This window comes from Leptinotarsa decemlineata, unplaced genomic scaffold (genome assembly GCF_025532065.1).
Source record: "Leptinotarsa decemlineata unplaced genomic scaffold, Ldec_3_MD MMD2_tig00001393_RagTag_RagTag, whole genome shotgun sequence".
Taxonomy (NCBI): domain Eukaryota; kingdom Metazoa; phylum Arthropoda; class Insecta; order Coleoptera; family Chrysomelidae; genus Leptinotarsa; species Leptinotarsa decemlineata.
This window is the reverse complement of record NW_027412562.1, coordinates 3,639,915-3,663,094: the sequence shown is the minus strand read 5'-3', so window position 1 is coordinate 3,663,094 and position 23,180 is coordinate 3,639,915. Positions and strand designations below refer to the sequence as shown.

Genomic DNA, 23,180 nt, shown 5'->3' with positions numbered 1-23,180 from the left:
CAAAAAGTGCCGTGACTACTTCTAACATACATTTTTTTACCATCTCGGAATCTGAAAATTGTTTCTGTTGTTTATTAAGCGTCCAGCACACACATAGCGCTGCTTCTGTGGATTTTTCTTGCTCGCTTATGCAACGAACTAATAATTTTGTGTTTTTTTTGTGAGAACTGAGATTGAAGTTTTTTTTACTAGCCTCACTGGCAAAAGGAAAGTTTTTGTGAAATTGCTGATGAGTTGTTTCGTAGTCTCGCTTCAAATTAGCACTCTTAACAATAACACCAGCTTTATTGCGTATAAGGCACACTGGAACCGCTTGAGGCCTATTAGGCAGCATAAAACAATATTGTTCAGTCAATTCTGCCAGAAACCTCCTATTTTCACTGTCCACTACACGCTTTTTAGAATCCATATTAGCGTAGGTACGAAAATATTATTAAAACGCGAAAAATCACAAAACAAATGAATGGTTGCTCCGCGGTTTGCGCTACGTCTGATAGTTTGCTTCCCCCACCCACACGCCCGCAACTCTGATTTTGATACTCGCTCGCGCTTGTTTCAACAAAACAAAATAATGGCAAGCGCGCACAAATACACATAGACGCACAGCGCACAGGGTAGATAGGAAACTAATAAAACCATATCAGTTAGATTAGATTAGATTAGATTAATATGGGGCTTCTGTGCTAAACAGCCACTACACTGCGATCTTTGCAGGTCTATTTTGTGTGCCCTCATATATGCTAGAATTCCTTGTCTAGGCCCGTCCTTGTAACTAGACTCCATAGGCCAGACCTCAAGTTCCCCATATATTGTCTGCCAGTCCGATGTTGTTCATGTGTTTGTTGAGCCTACAGTGTCCCGTCAATAGCCCGATCAGAACTCTAGTTGATCGCCTATTCAGACTCAGTAGGTTATCCGTGAATTTTGGCGATGGCTCTTTAATGTTGGCCTGTCTCATACCCGGCGCCTTATTCCATCATTTTTGAGATTGTTTTTCCTTTCAGTTGCTGTTACAAACCTTTATATAGAAATGGAGATAAATTAAAAATCGGTAACTATAGACCAATTTCTTTACTGTCCAAATTTTTAAAATTTTGGAACCATTGATAAAAGTTAGACTGACCAAGTTTTTGAAGAAATTCAACATATTGTCGGAATTTCAGTAAGGATTTAGAGAAGGCAGATCAACCGAGGATGCCATTTGTAAACTTACTACAATTGTTTATAATGCTATAGATAAAACAATACCCATACTTGGAATATTTATATACCTCGCCAGGGCTTTTGACACTGCATGTCACAAAACCCTTTTACAAAAGCTGTATGATTATGGCATCCGTGAGAATACATACAACCCATTGTCCAGTTATTCATCATATAGTGAACAGAATGTTGAAATTAATGGTGTCCTAAGTGTTCCCAGAACTGTGACCTATGGTGTTCACCAAGACACTGTGCTGGGGCCACTTCTTTTCACTATCTATATAAATAGTCTGTTTTCTTTAGATACCACTGGTCAAACTATCAATTTCGCCGATGATACTGACATTTTGTACACTTCTTCAACTTGGCACAATATGAAACAAACCGTTCCAATTCAATAAATTAACTGTTGATTACCAAAAAACTTGATACGCATCATTTATATCTTACATTAGCGAATTACCGAAATTTAGATATCTCAAGGAATTTATGGTCGGTCGGTAGCCGGTCGGTTCGACGGGGGTGTTTTGTTCACTCACTTGAATTCTGTTAAAAAAAACTGCTTTTCCGTTAACCAGCTGTCGCATCCCTACGAACGACAATATGGCGATCAATCGACCGTCGTGTTGGTCGCTGGTTGAAGTTCCAGCCTGAACGATCAATTTTTACTTGCTATCGTCCCACCCGTGCTAGGAATCACAGAAGTTTTGACTTCTGAGGGTTGTAGTTTGTAGGGGTGCGACGAAAAAACATATTTTAAATAGATTTTTAGACAATTAAAAATGATTTACTTCTCGATAGTAAAATCACATCTTACATACGGAATTTTATGATGGGGGGAGTGTAAGTGATTGTTTTACAGAAAACGTAAATATGGTTCAAAAATGGATTCTAAAAGTAATATTTGACAAGACACGCGACCATAGCAGTGATTTCTTATTTAAAGGAGCTCAAATCATGGACACCAGACAACTTTTCTGCAAGAAAATATTATTACTCATTGAAAATATAAAAATTATATTGAAAGTTCATGAACGTGTTAGGAATCACACGTTAAAAGGTAAGACCTCGTTAGTTCTTAGCTCGCACAAGTTTCTCAACTTCTGAGAGTTGTCGTTTGTATGGGGGCGACAGCTGATTAACGGAAACACATGTTTTTTTTTAAACAGAGACATGCTCATAATACAGGAAAAAATGATTCTATATTTTTACCCCGATGTGACAAAACGATTGGACAACGAAGTGTCAATTACCTGGTACCAAGAATATATAAGCAAATACCTCATGAGATTCAAAATATTGAAAAATTTAGGAAACTCAAAAATTCTTCAACTGAGTGGATTCTCAAGACGGGACGTAATATTTTTAGTAATATGATAAATTCTAAGTGAGTATTTGAAAAAAAAGGGTACCTCCTGATTATGTCATTTACTCTACATGTAACTTATCAAAAAACCCAAATATGACTTCACCTGGAGTGTATCACGTACAAGCAGATTGAACTGCTTTTGTGATTTTTTTATTTGTTTTTTACATGTGTTACATTGTTTTGTAATATTTTATTTCATTATTCAAATGAACAATATAATCATTCAACGAAGTCATTTTTGTGGAGGAAAATCAGTTTTTCATCAACCATCAACCAATCTATAAGTTTCGGAGGTCAAAATCTGTCTCCGTCTTCAGAAATGGATAAAAAAAAATACAAGATATTTGCAGTTATTGCTTTGACATCTGTCGAAGAAGTTAAGAAATGAATAATCAAAAGGAATAACTGCAAATATCTTAGAAAATATTTTTTGTCCATTTCTGACGACGGAGGCAGATTTTGGCCTCCGAAACATAAAGATTGTGGAAGGTAACAAATACCCAAAAAAGGTCGATAAAAAACATTATTATTATCAATTACATTTTATAAGCAATTAGACTTCAAGCGTACAATTGAAAAAACTTTTTGGGATGAACTTTTCAGATTGTTTTCAACATTTGGGGCGTTCTCCGCCACACAAAAAATAAATTGATGGATGTAGCCGTTACTACGTGGTAGGAAATCATAATGAAGAAAAGAGAAATTAAACTTTCTTTGCTCTATGCAGTTTCGTCCTATACGTACATTGTATATGTCCGTATACAATATTGTATAAGTTTGAAAATGTCCGTATAGGACGAAACTGCAGTAACGTTAGTTACGAATAAAAATGGTAAAAAACATGGAAAGTTTCATTTCTCTTTTCTTCACATAAAAAATGTTTTTCAAAGAATTTTCCTTTCCCAATTCTCAGATTGCTTAGTTATTGAGTCAAGCCCACATATTCAGGAAAAGCACATCCACACTGAAGGCATTTCAAATAACAAAAATGCTCGAACCTCAATTTCCATTGCAGAAATATCAATCCGTTGTCCTCTATTCAGTCCATTGATTGAGAAAGACACCAAATCGAGATGGTAATTTCAATCCAAATAGGGACTTGTTCCTGTGCCTATTGGTACTTGAATAATAATCGATTGTCATTTGTCGGACAATGCTCAAGAGCGGTGAACCTGCAAATTTCACTCTTGACATAATCTGGATATATACTAACACTGGTGCGAGGTGGTGAAAAACTCTAATAACATGTTTGAATGAAAATATTTTTGACTAGAATGTGCTATGTTGAATGGTGGTAATAGTGTTTGTGACAGACCCGAGTGGTCAGTACTATCCGAATTTTCCGAAAAAAAAAGTTACGTACAGTTCGAAGATTTTCATTAAACCAAGTTTGTTTCATACGCAGGTAGAGCCTGGGGAGACATTTGCGACGACTAAAGAAGGTAAGGATTCATTTTTTTATTTAGGGTTTTAAGTGTTTCATACAAACAGATCATTATTTCATAAAGTTGGAGTTTTATATTTCAATTTATTTCCTTATTCATTCTATAAAAAAAAAACAATAATGCTTTTGGGCAATTCACAAAGAATACATTTTACATACGATATTTATTTATTTATTCACCCTAACAGACCACGTAGACCTAATTACAAGGATGACCTTATTAATTACAATATAATACACTAAAAAACACTCAGTTACTGATGGGGTCGATTACTAAGTGTGATGATCCTACAAAGACATTGTCACTAGCTGTAGAATGACATTTTTTCTCAAATTTGTTCGAGAATCTGTCCAATCTATATCGACTATTACATTCACTTTATTTGCGAGACGTAACATGCCTGCTTTCCTATGGAGTAGAATTTCTGTATATGAAACATTGTATTTAATATTGTCTTTCTGGTTGAAACGTGAACATTAACTAACAATAATAAATATAAAGAAATGAACTTTAAATGTTCAAGCCAGTCCATTCAACCTACACAGTAGGTTGAATGGACTGACGCCTATCAGAAAACAACCACTCCACTGGCTAAAACCACGAACGGTGTTGGATTATATCCGACAGGCGTCAGTGCAGAAATCTGCACACAAATTGTCCTGCATATGCAATTGGCCATACAACTGAAAGAATCGACCTTCAATTTTGGAACGGGCACACTTGCAGACCGGTTTCGAGCTCCTTAGCCAGTCGTCAGTGCAAGATAGTGACCTAGACCTAGAGTCTATGATATTCCATAATTGAAAATCCCTCCCCATGCTCCCTCCCGGGTTGAGTGCCCTGAAGTAGAAGCTTCCCCTACCCCCCGGCTAGTTAGCGAGGAGAACCTACAACCCCACTCCATCCACCCCCGCTCTCTGAGCGGTCCTCAACTTACTGATGGGCACTTCAGCAAGATTGACTTTTGGTCGAAAGTCAGCCTTTAGGTGCTATTCTGTCGCGATCGGTAAAATTTTTTGTCATGACTATTCCTAACTGAATTTTTGCATGGGGGCCCCCAAAAACTAACCGGTGGCTATTGTTGTTAGCGTCGAGCGTTCTTTAGTGAATCTAAGGATAATTGAATCGCGGTAGAGTTGTTCTGCGGTGAACTTGCTGAAAGAAAGTCTGATTAATAATGCTTACCGGAGTCGACTGACGGCGACTCTTGGGGACGGTCGTAGATTCTGTTTTGTCGGCCTTGAGTGTTTGTCCCTTTCTGGAAAACTGGAAATCATCCATATTCAACGCATCGTGTAGATCGCGTAGCGCTGGGTTGTAGTGCGAGCTGATTTTATAGAACACGCTTTCTGCGTGTTCTCTCACATACACGTCCACATATTGCGTGTCCCGGTCTAAGTCTCTGTACATAAATCTGTTGAGGATGTAGTACGGTGCGTTCACGGCGGCTCTTACGCTCGCGTTCATGAACGACTGTATCTTCTTCCTGTATGTCTGTGCACACTGGCCCCAGGCAGTGCAGGCATACAGTATTATGAGCATGAGAACGGTTTTAATCATCAGCAACTTCACTTTCAACCCCATGTTGCTTCTGCGTCCTATGATTGGTGCCAGTCGTTGTTTGGCGTGTCTGGCCATTCCGATTATCTGCCATACATGAGACTGAAATGTTAATCTCCTGTCTAAGGTTACCCCCAGGTATGTCGCTTTATTGGTCCACGGAATCTCTTGCCCGTTAAAGGTGACGTTGCCTTCCGGTTGTACAAACCTGCGAGTGAACAGTGTCGCCTGACTCTTGTCAGGGTTTATACTGATCTTCCACAGGTTGGCCCACTTCTCTAATCTGTTCGCCTGTTGTTGCAAGTACCTTGTGACATGTACTTGGCTCGTGGATCTCGCAAGCAGGACCGTGTTGTCTGCGTAGAGTGCCAGTTGTTTCCTGGCTTGGGCACGTCCGCTGTGTATACGGAGAAGAGGTGTGGCGAAAGGACTGCTCCTTGCAGGACTCCTGCTTCCAGTAGTCGAATTGTTGATAATTCGTCTCCTACTCTACTGAATTAATCTTACCATTGGTTTTGAATATCCGAAATCGCTCATTTTGGCCAGTAGTCCGTCGTGCCAAACTCTGTCGAACGCCTTGGAGACGTCTAAGAAGATGGCTCCGGTTTTGTGTCCTTTTTTGCCGAGGTTGAAGCCCTCGGTCGCGAAGTCTACTAACCTCAGGACTTGTAGCTCTGTCGAGTGTTCCGGATATAAAACCGAATTGCTCATCCGGGAGGATTCCTAGTTCTCTGGTTTGGTCTTCGAGTCTCTTCAAGATGACACGCTCCGCCACTTTGCTTATGGAAGGAAGTAAGCTAATTGGCCTGTGATTGTCTGGGAACAGGTGGTTCTTCTTGGGTTTCGGGATGTGGATAACCGTTGCCTCTTCGAACGGGTACGAATTGAAAATCGAAATTCTTTCAGAGTATTTCATTCCTCGTCTTAAGTTGGAGCGAACAACAAAAATGTCACTCCATCTAGTGGACGAGGTACTAACCGATATCTGTATATAACTGCATATCCGAAATTAGCACGATTCCTCTGAATAAGAAAGAAACACTTTTTTATTAGCCAGTGGGCAATGCTTGAAGATTGGCAGTAAACAAATCTAAAGAAATTAACTTTAAATGTTCAAGCATAGCCCACTGACTAATAAGAAAGTTTTTCTTTCTTATTCCGAGGAATCGGGCAAATTTCGGATATGCAGTTGGTTAGTACCTCGTCCACTAGATGGAGTGACATTTTCGCTGAAATTTCTAGTTTGCCTGATAATGATCCCTAACATTTTATTTGCATTTCTTGTAATATTTCTTGTGTCAGTCTTGAATGATAATGTATTATTATATGGAGTCCCATGTATTATTATATGGGTCGTTTATTTCTATATTTATTTCAAGAGCCTTTTTTGCGCGTAACCGACATTAATAAACATTTATCAATATTGAGAAATTAAAAAAAAATTGTTCAAAATCTGTTTTTCCGTTAACCAGCTGTCGCACCCCTACGAATGACAACCCTCAGAAGTCGAAACTTGTGCGAGCTAAGGATTAACGAGGTTTTGCCTTTTAACGTGTCGTTCCTAACACTCATAAACCCTATCCTGATCTTTTTGTAGCATTACACTATTCCCTCACTGTTTGTACTTGTTCATACATTTTTAGGTCATCAGCAAACATTAGACACTCTGATAATTCCATCAGCATTGCTGGCAAATCATTTATAAAAAATAACAAATATACAAAAATTGCAAAAGTTATAAATAATTCATCTGGAAAAAATGGGGTTAGGTTTTCTTGCAAATATCTCAAAAACTATTTGACATTTTTCACATTTAAAAAAATATTCAAAAAGAGGTGGAAACTTACAAAAAAATATCAACCTTCCGGAAAGTAGGACCAATTTTTATAATTTTCTCAAAGGGTTGAAAATGTGTTCTAAAACGTGTGCTCTGGCTTGAGCAAGACACGCCCATTCTCTACCTTTAATGAAGAAATATTATTTCAACTTATTAAATATCAAAATTTAGAATACTGAATAAATGAATGAACAATAATTCGTGGTCAAAAAATTTCTATCGTGATTTTGCAGGTAATGATGGTACTTAGTTTATCAACAATTTTGTTTCTACTCAAACAGTACGATAATTGTTGAGTAACAAATCTGAGATTTTTTTGGAGGTATTTCTGAAAAGTCTCACAAAAGATCCCTGTTGAGAAAATAAAAAAATGTTATTTTTCAATTTGTCATCAACAATATACTTAGGTTTAAAATTAAAAAGCTTCATTACACATCGAATTTTTTTTTTCAGTATCCGTTTTTTTATGATCAAAAGCTTGATGAAAATAATTTTTGTAAATTTATATCTGCTGTTGTTGAAAAAATTGTTATAAACAAATGTGCTATTCATAGGACAAATCGAACAATTTTTGGAAATAATATTCGATGCAAATTATGATTTGAAAAATATCGTTTCCTAAAAATGTGTTTATTGCCTAAAAACGGATTTGTCAATCAACAATAGTTGATAGTGTCGGCTGCTGCTGATGCAATTTTCAGTGCATATCGTCGACTTTCTCACTATAGGATACTGCTGTGATGGTTTAGCCCGATTGCAGATAGTTTTAGGGAATCAAATCAGCCGTTATTCACCATACAGTAACCAATGTCTTTTTTGGTTAGGTTTTCGCATCTAGGAAGTACCTAGGTGGCTCACTCCTGTTATCTTAGAGGATCCATTTTCCATATCACACGTGACGATCCGATCCAAAAAGGACCATTTCGATTGCGCGAAAGCAAAAAAGCAGATGCCTAGAAACGTGACAATTTCTGTCAATCGTTCAAATAGTGGGGCACCCAATTTTCGAGCTTTCTAACCTCACCAATAAGTTTCAAACCATCGAAAACCACATGGGAGCTGAATCCCAGTTCTTCCGTCATCCCTCGAACCATGGTAATGGTTGAGTCTCCAACAGGGTCTTCAAATCCTCGCCCTGGATTACTTTAGGTCGACCACTTTGAGGCTCATCTTCGAGGCTAAAATAATCGGAACGAAATTTTGCACACCAACGTCTAAGGTTGCGTTGAATTTGAACAGAATTGCCTCTTAAAATCAAGAAATAATTGAAAAACTGATAATTGAATAACGACCACTATCTCTCAACATTTAATTTGCGAGTAATTGCCAAATTATCTCATATTCTGGCATTTTCAGAGGAATGGGTGAGCAAGAAAAAAACTGAAGTCACCAACACCAAACAAATTGAAACAAGAGTGAAGAGACAAGTAGTGCTTGAAGATGGAAAGGTCGTGGAAGATTCTGGTCCAATGGTTACCACCAATACCAGCGAAGACACCGAAACACAGGAACATCATCAAACAGAGGTAATAGATAGTTGTAAGAATTGTGTGTTTCGAGGACACATAATTGTTTACTTATATGTCGGAAAAACCTAACAGAAATTGAATATTGAAATTGAGTATGTGAAATATTAGGGGGGATGGTTAAATAAATCATTTAAGATTTTAAAGACGTTTTGCTGAGGTGTTACAACTTTAAGGTTCAAACTTATTTTGAGGAGGTGAATTAGCTATTTCAATGAAGCAAGTGGCCGATCACAACACAACAAAAAATATTTTTTGAATGTTTCCTACACTAAATTAGTCAATTTCTACTAATTTTGGGGTGATAAAAACGAAAATAACAATGAAAAATTTTTATTAGCTCTGGTTTTTGAGATACACAGTACTTAATCTTAAAGAGTAGTTATACTATGCGTGAAAAGTGAAAGTACATAAAACAATATTGTTATGTTTCTTTTAGAATATTTTAAGTACAAAATTAACAAAAAAAACATTATTCTTAGTGTTTTGACAAATAAAAAAAGTTTGTACCACCAAATTTCAATTAAGTTCATCCGATTCATTGTAAGATCGCTGTCGTTTAGCTTGTCTTTTATAAAACACTTCTGGAGCATCCCTACACACAGACCAGCAGTAGTCTGCAAGCATTGCTTCATTCCAACGGCCCTGATATCTCTGTTCCATTAAGGCAATGTCTTGATGGAATCTTTCTCCATGTTCGTCACTCACAGCTCCACAGTTTTGTGGGAAGAAATTAAGATGAGAGTGAAGAAAATGAATTTTTAAGGACATGTTGCATCCAAGTTGGTGGTAAGCTTGAAGAGGCTCTTTAACCAATGCTGTGAAGTTATCATCTCTTTTGTTACCTAAAAACCCATGTACAACCCCCTTAAAGGCTTCCCAGGCTCTTTTTTCATTTCCTGTTAAAATCATGTCAAAAGCAGGATCATTTACGATTTCACGGATTTGAGGCCCAATAAAGATGCCTTCCTTGACTTTAGCATCACTCAACCTGGGAAACTTTGCTCTCAAGTACTTAAAAGCTTGTCCTTCCTGGTCCATGGCCTTCACAAAGTTTTTCATTAGTCCCAACTTAATATGTAATGGGGGAAGGAGAACATCCTTAGGATCTACAAGAGGCTCGTAAACTACATTTTTCTCATTAGGGTTTAGGTCTCGTGTAGGCCAGTTCATTTTTTTATAGTGAGATTTTCTATCCCGACTGTCCCACAGACACAAAAAACAACAGTACTTGGTGAACCCTAATTGCATTCCTAGGAGTATAGCAATGACTTTCAGATCACCACAGATGTGCCACTTGTGTTGTTCATATTTGATTGATTGGAGAAGTGTTTTCATATTTATATACGTTTCCTTCATGTGAACTGCATGACCTATAGGAATAGAGGGTAGCTGATTTCCATTATGCAGAACTACAGCTTTTAAGCTTAGTTTTGAAGAGTCTATAAACAGTCTCCATTCAGATGGAGTGTGATCCAAATTCAAGCAGTCCATCAAACCATTAACATCAGAACAAACTACGAGGTTTTCTTTTTTCTCAAAAAAAGGAAGCAAATCTTTTTGACGCTGTCTGTACTGAGATATTTTCACATCATGTTTTAGAAGATTCCACTGTTGTAGTCTTGACCCTAACAGCTCAGCCTTTTCCTTAGACAAGCGAAGATCTCTTATAAGGTCATTCAACTCTGCTTGACTAATTCTGTGCGGATCACTAGACCTATCGCTTACCTCAAAATCAGGGTCATAGGATGTAGAAGGATGGGTTGCTCCTTCTAAACAGTCTTCATCACCTTCCTCTAAAATGTCATAGTTTTGGGGTGGAGAAGGGACTGGCAAATTGTCTGAGTGTGGTACAGGCCGAAGAGCAGATGGGAGATTAGGGTATTTAACCGTTCCTCTTTTCTTCATAGATAAACCTTGCTTAATGGGAGGAGTTAAGCAGAAATAACAGTCGTCTGTATGATTGGTAGGCTCACGCCAAACCATAGGTACTGCAAAAGCCATTGCCCGGTTTTTATTTTTCAGCCACTCTCGCAATATGACGGAACAAGAATTACAACATGTATGTGGATCCCATGATTTATCTTGGTCCCCAACTTTCACACCAAAATAATGTTCATAGGCTGTCTTAACGATAGGTGTCATTTTACGTTTCTGAGCCTTAAATGTTATTTCACCACATATATAGCAAAAGCTATCGACAGAATTCACACACTTTCGAGGCATTTCAAATCAGCACTTAAATTAATTTAAAAATCAACTTCACACGATAATTTCAATAGCAACTACGTGCGTACCATTGACAAACTCACATAGGTTATGTTTACTACTTAAGAACAGCTGATGAGAGGGGTGTTATGTAAACAAACATGTGTACAACTGTTGGTGATGAAATATTTCATTTGTTGAAAACTCAATATACATATATATAATATAATGATACTATATCTTGAAAACAAGAGCTAATATATAATTTTTATGGTCACTTTCGGTTTTAACACGTGGAAATACATTAAAATCATCTAATTTCAACCCCGAAACAAAATCTTTGTTGTGTTGTGATAATTGATGTCCAATACAATAATCAACAAATCAATCGATGCCTACAACTGATTTGCGTTACCCCACCTTTTGTCGGGTCCTTCAACATAGGACTACAAACCCGAAATTTTCCAGTGATCACTAGTTCGCTTTAGGGTTGACGGACAATGGTAAATTTCCCCTAATCAAGTCAGGACCTAATTCATCAGGTAGATCAACAACAAAATCTATTGCGCATTAATATGTCTCTTGTGAGGAATTCCAGAGCAGTGCTTCACCATAGCTACAACTGAGTAACAACTGCACCCAGCAGCCAAGAAGTACTAGACGCTATCCTGGTTCCTTCAGGTATCCTGAAATGTCTCTAGGACAGCCATGAGAGCAGATCGAAGAGAATTCAATTGATTGGTCGTAACTGAGGTTGTAAGATATATTTGATGATACATCGATTTCGCCTTTCATTTGGGTGAATCATCGTTTGAGCAAACATGCCTGCTGATCTGTGGAGGAGAAGTTTATTTCCTGTATTGATGCAGATTCTTCTTCTGCTGCTAAATTCAAAAATATTCTGCTTTTGAGGATGCGACTGAGCCTCCTTCTGGCTCAGCCTGCTAGGTTTGTTAACAGAATCAGAAGCTGAAGAACTAAAAAGCTCTCACTCTCGACTCGATGTTACAGAAATGACAGTTGAGGTAGTTCAGTTGACGTCCAGTGGAGGAGTAGTGTAATGCTTAAAAGGTACGCTTCATATCTAAAATCTTTTCTCGAAGTTGGTTTTTATTCGTACAGCGGTCGATGTCGAAGCTGAGCTTTACAATTGCCTCAGGTAGCCTAATGTATCTTTGATATTCAAGGAATGAGTTCTCTGTCGATCCCATTGAAGGATTCTTCCTAGGGAGAGATTTCATTATATTCACTTCCATGCTTGACCTTTCTAGGACAGTTGAGTAATTCAGCCTAGCACCACTGATGAGACCTTGTCGGATCAAAATAGCGCTGTCTGGTGTTGGACCACAAGTTCATCTAAGTATGAGTATCCTACATTGATTGGACATTTATTATTTACATCCGATTAGAGAGGACGTACCAAAATGTTAAAATGAAATATTTTCAAACACTAGACGGCGCTGTTTTATCCTGGTATAGGTCTCATCAGAAGTGCTTGTCTGAACCACAGATGCATTCTTGCAATTTAACTGCTTCTGAAGAACAATCCAGAGCTTTAGTGGGCATGGATACCTCCTCTCTCTGAGTTGGCGTCTATGGGATCTGTAGAAAACTCAGCTCTTGCTTATACAAACAAGATGAACAAGGGTTCCTTACGGAGATTTGTTTCGAAAGCAAGCTTGGACATCGATCATTGAACGAGTTCGTCTTCCTTCTTTTTCTGTAACTTCCATGCATTTACTTCGGAGATAGAAATCGCTTTCTGTCTTTCTGTGCAACTTTCATTGCAAGGCACGTAGATGAAACAATAATTAAAAACTAGACTAGTTGACGGCATGGTGTGGACTAGGAAAGATCAGAGGAGGCACCAAAGGTTTCTAGGTGCTGAAAACTTTTTTCGAATATTCTCGTTTTCGTTTTTCCGTTAATCGGCTGATAAAATATCTGATGTATCATAAGAATTATGTTAAAAATTGGTATTTCATAACGATTATCCAAATCTCTAGGGAAGTATATCTATGAAGGCTCTTAGGAGGATGGAGATTTGGAAAGCACGATGTCTAAGATATGAGGAGTTCGCTATGATGTGTTCGAAAGATCTAGTTAGTTTTCAGATTGGGATTCAATAAGGTTTGAGGATTGATCTTCTTTGGATGATTCCACTCGGTATAGGTTTTGGGAATAATCATGGATAGTTGCTGTTGAACTTTGTTATGGGTACGTTCAAAAACGGGAGGAATTTGCTATTTTTGCCGTTATTATCTTATAATATTACCAAGGCCAGTAATTTTTTGAATATCACTTTTTTGCTACAAACACATCAACATTGCTGTAGACTCATCCAGAATATGTATTATATGTTTTAATATATCTCATGAGTTTCTGTTACTAATTTTCAGTTGAGAAAGCTTGGCGATGATGAAGTCGATGGTCCAAAAGCTGTGGAAGGTGGTGCTGATAACGTTATTGCCGAGAGATCCAACTGGGTCTCTGTACCCAATCCAGATGGAGTCGTCAGAGAGGTTAAGGAACGCAAGATTATATCCAGAGAGGAAACAGAAGAAGTCAAAGAGACGGAAGATGTGCAGCACCTGGGTGACATCACAGACGAGGTTAGTTTTAGATAATGCAATCAATCCCAAATTTGGTATGATGACAGCCTCTAGTGAACTTTGGAAATAGGAATATCATCAATTCAATACAAACGTTGTTATTTATGATTATTCATTTCTGTTTTGGAATGATGTTTCTAACACCATTCCGTATGAATAATTATGAAATAAAAAATATATCATCGACACAAACGAAATGACCGTGAGTCTACAGGGTTCACCTTTCGGTATACTCTGCAATCGGTTTCCTAAATGAAAAGCAGATGCACTCAAAACTGACTCATTTGGGAGGGCCAGAGGAAAGGTAGTGAAGGAAATCTCTTATCATACATACCAGTAGTGGAGATAATTGGAATTGAAACTGAAATAGTTCGCTCCATAAAATTAGGCCCATGAAGCCTAGCTCGTTCGGATGCGGAGGTTTATGATGTTTTATAAAAGCATATATGTAGTAAAATAACTCAGAAGTACTTTCGCTATTAGATTAGATTAGATTGTCGGGGAGCTGGCCCATGGTCTGATTCACTGCCACCTTTTCAGATCTATTGTGATGCTCCTGGTTGTTAGAACTCATTGTCTAGCTTGATCTCTTTGATGAGACTCTATAGCCCTGACACTGACCCCTTCATATAGCTGGCAGCTTCTGGTTTCTCTTCCTCGCATCTTGCGTGTCTTAGCCTTGCCATCGCTTCGCACATGCGGTGCGGTTTCTTCCTCTTCTTGACAGACCCTGTCAGACCCATGTTACGCATATGTTTTCTGGATCGGCTATGCCCCGTAAGTAGAACCACCACTACCCTTACAACCTCACGGTTGTGGTTTAGCAGGTTCAGCAGGTGAATCTGGGCGATGGTTTAATTATGAACCCTTTTACCTGCCTCATTTCTGGGAGCTTTATACATGCTTTCGCTACCACGCTTATACATGCTTTCGCTAGGCCGTTCATAGCCTTGGATGCGCTTTCACGGGCTAAAACATCGGCCTCCTCATTGCTTTTGTGACTCTCAAGCTAGAATGACCCTTAGCTCCTTAAGTGAGCTCAGACAGCTTCCCACTAGTCTTGAGAAGACTTGAAATGAGGTGGGCGCCTTAATTGTCACCTGGCTATCGGAGAAAATGATAATGGTTTTATTTGTGACCTTCTACCTTTTTATTTCCCCTGTACAGTGTCCGATGGCCGCTATTTCTGCCTGGAACACAGAGGGATCCATCAACAAGCGATAGATGTTTCTCAACCAGACAGGAATAATTCCACCTTTCTGGTTTGAAAATTTGAATAGTTAGTACATGGAATTAATTGCTCAGGTTGGATCGGCTCTACAGTATTCATCTCGTATCCAATTTGTGGTGGATAACAGAGCAACCAGTAGAATTTTCTCGTATTCGGTAGGGCACACATTGAGTCCAGGCATACTGCTGATCATCAATTAGCAATACATTGATATAAAACGAATATTAGTGGCTGCTAAAAAATCACTGGTGAAACCACAGCCCTAAAATAGTCTAAAGCTTTCTTTAAGAAGCGTCGACAAACTGAGCTCAATGAAGGAACTGTGGGAACTGATAACAACGGAAGAACCATTGTGAGTTCGACAAATCCAAGTGGACTGATCACTTATTTTTGGGAAAACTTTCTAATAACTACAACAACGTTTTGAATTCTTGACTGAATGGGAAATAGAAAAACGTGTTCGAATTTGAGTGAATTATTAGTGGCAATGTATACAAAAGAACACGCAGCTGTCTTTTGCCTATTGATAGTTATATGACACAGAGCTACTTATACTACCTCTCTACTACCAGACTACTACTACTAGATCACCCTGGGCGATCCTGGGTAGCTTGCGCCGAAGAAATATCTGGCGATGACCAGGAAAAATCTGTATGTATTGCTGACTCTTTAGCCAAGGAAGCGGCTGGTCTAAGAACCTACGGCCTGATGACCTCGACAATTGCGGAACTAGCCAAATGTTACACCCATGCTCAATCCCTAAAGAGATAGAATGGAATCATAAGATGCAGTCTTGCCAGGATCACCCTGGGCGACCCTGGGAAGCTGGCGCCGAAAAAATATCTGGCGATGACCAGAAAAAATCTACGCTTAACAATAGGAATTTTGACTAACCACTGTCAACTAAGGAAACACCTACATAATATGGGGCTAGTGAACACACCTCTATGCAGGATGTGTGAACAGGAAGATGAGACTGTCAGGCATGTCCAATGCGAGTGTCCGGAGTTATGGTCAATAAGAGAGTGTGTGTTCGGCGAGTCTTGGCCTTCACCTGCCGATCTGAAGGAGATGCTTCCTAGTGACCTGTCTACCTTCCTGAAAAGGACAGGACGATGCCCTAGGAGGAAAACTTCCCGAGAGGAGAACGTCGTCGTTCCATTAATTCAATCTAGCGAACAGGAAAAGGTCGCAGAGGGCCAAATCTGGTGAATACGGTGGCTGAGTTATGATTACAGAGTTGTTTTGGCCAAAAAAATATGAACAATTGATGACCAGTGAACAGGTGTATCATTGTGATACAAAAGCCATGATTTGTTTCTCCACAATGCCGGACGTTTTCATCGTATTTCTTCTTGCCAGCGGCGGATAACTTCAAGATGATTCTGTTTATTGACCTTACGGCCATGTGGCAAGAACTCCTGATGCATTGCGCCACGGTGATCGAAGAAAACAGTGAGTAACACTGACAATTGATCGAGCTTGGCGTGCTATTTTTGGTCTTGGCTCTGCATTGCTCTTCCATTGGGACGATTGGACTCTGGTTTCGATATCATAACCATATACCCATAATTCATCAGTTATGACCCTTTCAGGCAAATCTGGATCGCCGTTGATGTCATTAAACAATTCCTGAGCGATGCTCATTCGATGTTTCATGCCCAAAATTTCCGAAAAATTTACATGGCATTAGCCAACCGATATGCTGACAGCCTCAGCAAATGTTCTGATAATAGTAATAATAATATTTATTTCGCACAAGGGACAATTTACAAAATTTGTATAGTACAAGTCAAAAGGAATAGTGTACATTTTCATCCCATTACATCGGGAAGTAATTTGTTAAAAAGATTAAAAGGATTACGAACAACATATATCATATTGCTTGAGACAGTTATCTCTTGAAAGTGCCCTCATCCACATTATCCAAAGCATATGGTTCTGCTGCAATGAGCATTTGTTTTAGTTTGTGTTTAGATACATTGTGCACTTTGATGTCTTTTATGTTTTGAGGAAGTTGAGATTGTTGAGACAGTTTGGTATACACTGTACATTTTGATGGAATATGTTGATTTTTCCCGTCACTTTTTTGTTTCAGTACATTTTTTTTTTGTTCTCTCTGTGGCTCGGTTTTCTATAAAAAATCCCCACCTTGTCCATTAAGGAATTCGCGATGCCGCTCGAAGTTGAATCTTTTGACTCCTACATACTTTGGCCAGAAGTCAGGTTTGTACAGTTCCTCCTTTTTTTCCAGTGGTGCTGCGACAACAAATCTTTTGAGTTGTTTCTGTTCACCTGGATGTTCTTTGACTATTATTGCATCCTTTTTGAACCCAGGTTTTTTTGATATATATTCTCTGATATGGTCTTCGTTTGCTGCTCTTTTTACTCTAAAACAAATTCAAATCCAAGATAGAGTGGATGTTAACATTGGCCAGGGTCGTATTCAGAACCAACATCTTGTTGATCGCAAATGCTATATCATACTTGGGAAAACTTTTGTATAATAACGAGTGAAATGCGCAAGTTTTGCATTTTAACGAGAAAAATGCAGATAATATGTGTAATATAAAAAGATTTTCATTGAATTTTTCACAGCGCACTCAAGCATTATATGAAAAGAGACGTAATTATTTCTTTATTGATAATTTTTATTTCATGTAAAATCAAAAGGTATATTAATCAAAATTATTCAACTGGATGAATTTGTCTCTTCATCAGTAGTGTCATCCTCACCAATCTGAATTATCAGTGGCTCGATTTGTGCCTCTATTATGCTATCAAGCTTCCACATCTTTGTCTCGACTTCCGATATCACATGCCGAACACACTTCTCCCATTTCTCCGCTGTGACTCTTTTCAAAGCCTCAGCAAAAAATACTTTGAGATCTGCCAATTTGAACGTGGTGTTATGCTGAGCTACAAAAATCTCCACATCCGCCCATATTAACTTGATGGGATTGAGCTCGCAGTGGTATGGAGGCAGGGGAAGGACAATTTTGTTTTGGCCTGCTGCCATCTCATCGACTATATATTTTTGGTATTCAAGCTTGCGCTCCTTCGCAATTTTTAGTAGCTGTACTCTTAGCATTGAGTCTTCAAAACTAATATTCTTTGATCGCAGCCAATTTTGGATTTCAACCTTCTTTGAAGACGTTGTCGGAATCTTCTCTAACCGTCGCGAATGATAAGGTGCATTGTCCATTACAATCACAGCATTATCCTCCAGATGGGGTAGAACTTTGGAAAACCACTGTTCGTGGTGATAATCTCCAGTTTTCTTCGACTCAAAACACCACAGCCCTTCAGCAACAAACCCATTCTCATTGCCGATGTGACAAATAATAAGCCGTTTTCATTTACCTGAAATTATGAAGAGGTATGTAAGTAAATAAAACAAATACGAGGTTTACTTTTTATATATTGAGATTGAGGCAGGTCTTAATATAAATATAAGTTTACCTGATGGATTTGTTAATCCGGTGGATAGTCCATCTAGAAAGGCCCTCCTAGATGAGGTCACAGTTTCATCGACCCATACTTCAGGGGTAGTATGACCAGCATCAACCCAGGTTTCATCCATTTAATAAATTTTCTCTGTTGTTACCTATAATATTTAATTTTGGTCAAATACTCTCTCCTCCATAACACATTTTCCTCTCTATCCAATAATAAAATATTGCGCCCTCGTTTTTTTCCATACAAAATTCATATATTTCAAACAGTATACTATAACGCATGCCACACAAACACGCAAACGACTGATTAGCACCCTGTGCTGGTACCGAACTCGTACCAAGAAGGCGAATTCACCAATGAACGCTGCCCTTTCCATCTGACACTGGGCGATCACGTGAACTTCACGCTTCGGTTTTGTTTTGTTTTACTCTATCTTGGATTTGGATAGACTTTATATACATAACCACACTCTTTCTTCGCCTCCAGAGAAACCATTTTCACGTTCTACATCTGAAACTTCAGCTGTCCCTAGATTTTTCTTGAGTGTGTTTCTATTTTTTTGGTGTTGCCCGTGTATATTCTTCGTGTTCATGTTGACTGTCAAAGGTGTTTATTTCTTCACTTTCGTTTCGTGTTTTGGTTTATTTTGGTAGCGATTCGGACATGTTTGTTTTCGCTGTCAGCTGTGTTTTCCCTTCCTTGTCGGTGGAGACATTGAACTACCGGCTGTCATTTCGGTTTTGACATTTGGGTCCGAGTATGCCCGATTTCCGACGATGGAACTGGTTTGGCGATTCTCAGCTTGGTTAGGTTTGTTAGGTTAGGTATTTCCAACTTCAATTTTTCATTTTCATCCACTACTTTCTGTTGGGCTGTGTTGTTCCCGCACTTCTTCCTATGACCATTTCCGGGACTACAGCAAATGAGTTTACCGTCATTTACTTCGAGAGACAACTTTCTCGCACAACTCAGATGGTAGATGTTGAGACAATTTTCACAAACAGCAACTTTGCACACCTTTTTCGTGTAACATTTAAATTTAAACTGAGTGTTATTATCTTCAGCATATTCTTGCTCACTGTCACTAGTGATAGCGACTCAAAGATTCCCCATAACAATTTTTTTCACTTTCTAAACATTTTCATCGGTTGTTGATATGCTGGGGCATCCAGGACGATAGTCATCATTCATATCTTCTCGACATTTCGTTTAAAGCTTGTACCACTTCTAAACATCTTACTGACTCAGAGTACAAACACCGTATGCCACTGTCAACATTTCAATTGTCTCTGAGCAAATAATTCTATTTTTTACCTAAAGTTTGGTGCAAATTCTTTGATCCTTTTTGGTAGCAGAAAGTAGCCGCAAAACACTTTTAACTTTTAATCCTCTCATCGACAGAATAAATATGCTAAACAGCTGAAATTATGGACATAGGTTCAAAACGAGTGTATCAATATAAAAAAATAAAAAAACGCTAATCGAATGCACATAGTCCGCGAAATTTTAAAGATTTCGAATACCACCGTGGACTTTTTTGTAGACCTTCAGTAGAGCAATATGCAGTTATCTGTTTTGTTGCATCTCAAAGGGATTAGGCAGCGTTTTTGATGAGAAAGCATTAATGAGTTGTACACATAAACCGTCTTTTAGAACCACTCCGAAAATTGGTGAAAACCGTATGAAAATCCATTCGGTAGTTTTTCAATTCATCGTGTTCAACAGACAGACAGACAGACACGGCAGGGGACTTTAATTTGCAATGTGTAATGATTATTCAGTACATTCAGAGCTGTTACATAAGATTTTGCGGTAGTCTTTGATGTCTCTATCTAAGTGTATATTGAAACGTAATGAATTATAGGAAGTTTCATTATTAGTCGTTATGCCGTGATTCTATGATTCGTTTGCCAGAATGGGCACGAAAAACTTATGCAACGTTGTTATTGTGAAGAGTTGAAAAATCGCTAACGTTTCTGTAAAACAAAATGCTGTCACGTTTCAATTCATGATAGGTCAGGTATCTTCGCTTTTGTGTTTGGAATTACTTAATAGCCATGATGTAGCCTTTCTAACTTCTGGCTCATATATTTCGTTGGTTCTTCCTAGAATTTTGTCTGGTGCTAATGTCAATAGATTCCTCATTTACTCCGGGTTCAATGAAACTATATTTGAAAAAATTATTTCTTTGAAATTTTGAATTACAATTGAAATAATTTTTTATCTAATGTTAACTTTTGCATTATGTCTAAAAATATTCGATATCTTGGAGATAATTTTAGTACATTGTACACGAATTATGTCTGTCTAGAATGTTCTTAAAAATTAAAAAATTGAGTAATATACAGGGTGGTACATATAATAATAATAATGAGATGAGCAGAGAGGTTTGAAGAGATGAGTCGCTGGATGTAAAGAGAACCTGCTCATTGATAGATGTGTAACGCAGGACTCGATAGGATACAAGCTTAACCTCTCAATGACCTGGATCGATTACCGTAAGGCATTTGATACAATATCGCATGAGATCATCTTAAATTTGCTCAGATGCCTTGCGGTACCCGACAAAATAGTGAGGTGCATTGAACAACTGATACCACTCTAGCTAACTCATTTCATTTGGTCAAGCAAGAGTCGAAACAGTGTGGGTCACTTTCAGAAGGGGTGTATTTCAGGGTGATTCTCTCAGTCCCCTTCTCTTCTGCAACTCACTATTGCCATTATCCGTTGCGCTCAGAAATACTCGAGGGTATAACTATGGCACCCCCGAAAACCGGAGGCACAAAGTCACCCATTTGTTTTATATAGATGATCTTAAACTTTATGCCTCTGGAGAGAAGGATCTCCATCAGTCCTTGATGGTGGTGAAAGAGTACACGCATGCTATCGGTGTGTAATTCGGGATAGACAAATGTGCAATGGTCAATCTCAAAAGAGGACGATGCGGGGACTACGGAGAGGATGTGCAGCTCGTAGATGAAAGCATCCTATACCATTTGGTTGCCGTAGAGACGTAAACTTACTTTGGGGTGGAACAACGCCATTCACAAGAGGTAATAGCAGTGAAGAACTCTCTCCGCGGCAAGTATCAGCACAAACTTCGACAGATCTGGTCATCGAAACTGTCGGGGAAGAACACATTTGCTGCAACAAATATGCTTGCAGTTCCAATCGTACTCTACTCTTTTGGAGTAGTAAAGTGGGCTCGAGAGGAGGTGTATCAACTCGACGTAAATACCCGAAAAATAATGCATCTCTATAGGAGTTTGCATCCTAAATCATCCGTTTCACGGTTGTACTTTAATCGACAACAGGGAGGCCGTGGACTTTTGAGTTTGGAGTGTCTACATGAGAGAATGGTACTGAATACAGCCTGTAAAGTCGTCAGGAGTTCGGATTCCCTTCTCTACATGGTCCGTAACCATGATAGAGCAGGAATTAGAACATTTCTCTTTAGGGCAGCTGCCCCAGCAGCTGATGAACTCGGTATAGTTTTCGACACTGAACAAGGTGACCACAACTCTGTCACCGAGTTGGAACCCGTTCAGCAGAGCTGAGATAACCTCACTTCTGCGGAAACACAAGATCACAAGGACAAGCCAATGCATAGGGTCTTCTTCAATAACATTGAAGACCTTGGCTTATCAAAGCGCCTGACTTTTGCTTTCCTCAGGTCGAGTTGGCTGAAGTCGGAAACTGAGGGGTTCATCATGGCTTGCCAGGATGGTGTTTTCAACACCTCAGTCTACCGCAGTCGCATGATTGGTATATAGGTTCCTGACACAAGGTGCAGGGCCTGTCGCAAGGCGCCTGAGACCCTAATGCACTTGCTATCAGCATGTCGAGTATATGCGGTCTCGGCCTACATCCATCAATATAACGCGGCCCTGAGAGTGCTATATTACCATCTACGGCACTCTTGCGGTATTGACGAGACATCGGTGTTACCCTACGCTCCGGGGGATATTGAATTCGTTGTGAGGAACGAGAAGTGCCGAATTTATTGGAACTGTTCGTTCCCCACCCTCATGCTCCGTCAAGCCAATAAGCCTGATGTAGTCCTTTCCGATCACCAGAGCAAGACGATATTTATCGTGGGGTTTTCAGCTCCTGGCGAGACAAATATCGTCCGAAAATCGGAGGAGAAACGGATTGAATATCGAGATTTTCTCTTCGAACTTCGCAGACATCTAGATCATTTTGTCAAGATGGTTGTTCTGATTATTGGAGTCCTTGGTTGAATGATGTCCTCTCTACTCTCGAATCTTAAAATCATACCGGTTTGCCGCACTAAGGCAGAAATCTTAGCCGCACAGATGCAGAAGGCTGTCATTCTTGGCTCACTGCGCTTGCTCAGAGCACATAGACATAAGATCTGCCAATATAAATGATTTCCAATTCAGGAAGTTAGTCAAACAATTTCTATCTGATAGACCCTATTATACCTTGGATGAATATTTTAACGATAGCTTTTAACTAACTTCAGCATATTTTTTATCTTTACTTATTAAGAAGCTCTTAAGTTGTTACTTCTTATGCCTACTCTTTTATAAACTTGACTTTTACTCTTTTATACAGCGTGACTCACGGTCGATGGTGAGTTAGACGTTTCTGGAAAACGCAAAGCATGATTTTTTTGAAAATTTCGCCTCTCACATTTCCTTACCTGTTCTATCGATCTAAAATATTTTCAGCATCGCGGCGTTGCCACTTCCATCAAAAAGTCTTAG

At 38.9% G+C, this 23,180-nt stretch overlaps 1 protein-coding gene across 2 annotated transcripts in view; it reads left to right on the top strand.

The window, feature by feature from the left end:
- Positions 1 to 23,180, top strand: part of chas (chascon) — a 160,727-nt gene that overhangs the window by 67,194 nt on the left and 70,353 nt on the right. Inside the window, exons 3-5 of one of the 2 annotated variants that reach the window (XM_074175825.1) lie at positions 3,978 to 4,014; positions 8,771 to 8,940; positions 13,548 to 13,760. In XM_074175825.1, coding sequence (XP_074031926.1) covers positions 3,978 to 4,014; positions 8,771 to 8,940; positions 13,548 to 13,760 — 420 coding nt within the window. Of the gene's footprint in view, positions 1 to 3,587; positions 4,015 to 8,770; positions 8,941 to 13,547; positions 13,761 to 23,180 lie in introns of both variants that reach the window. The other variant, XM_074175824.1, reaches the window with a different exon arrangement.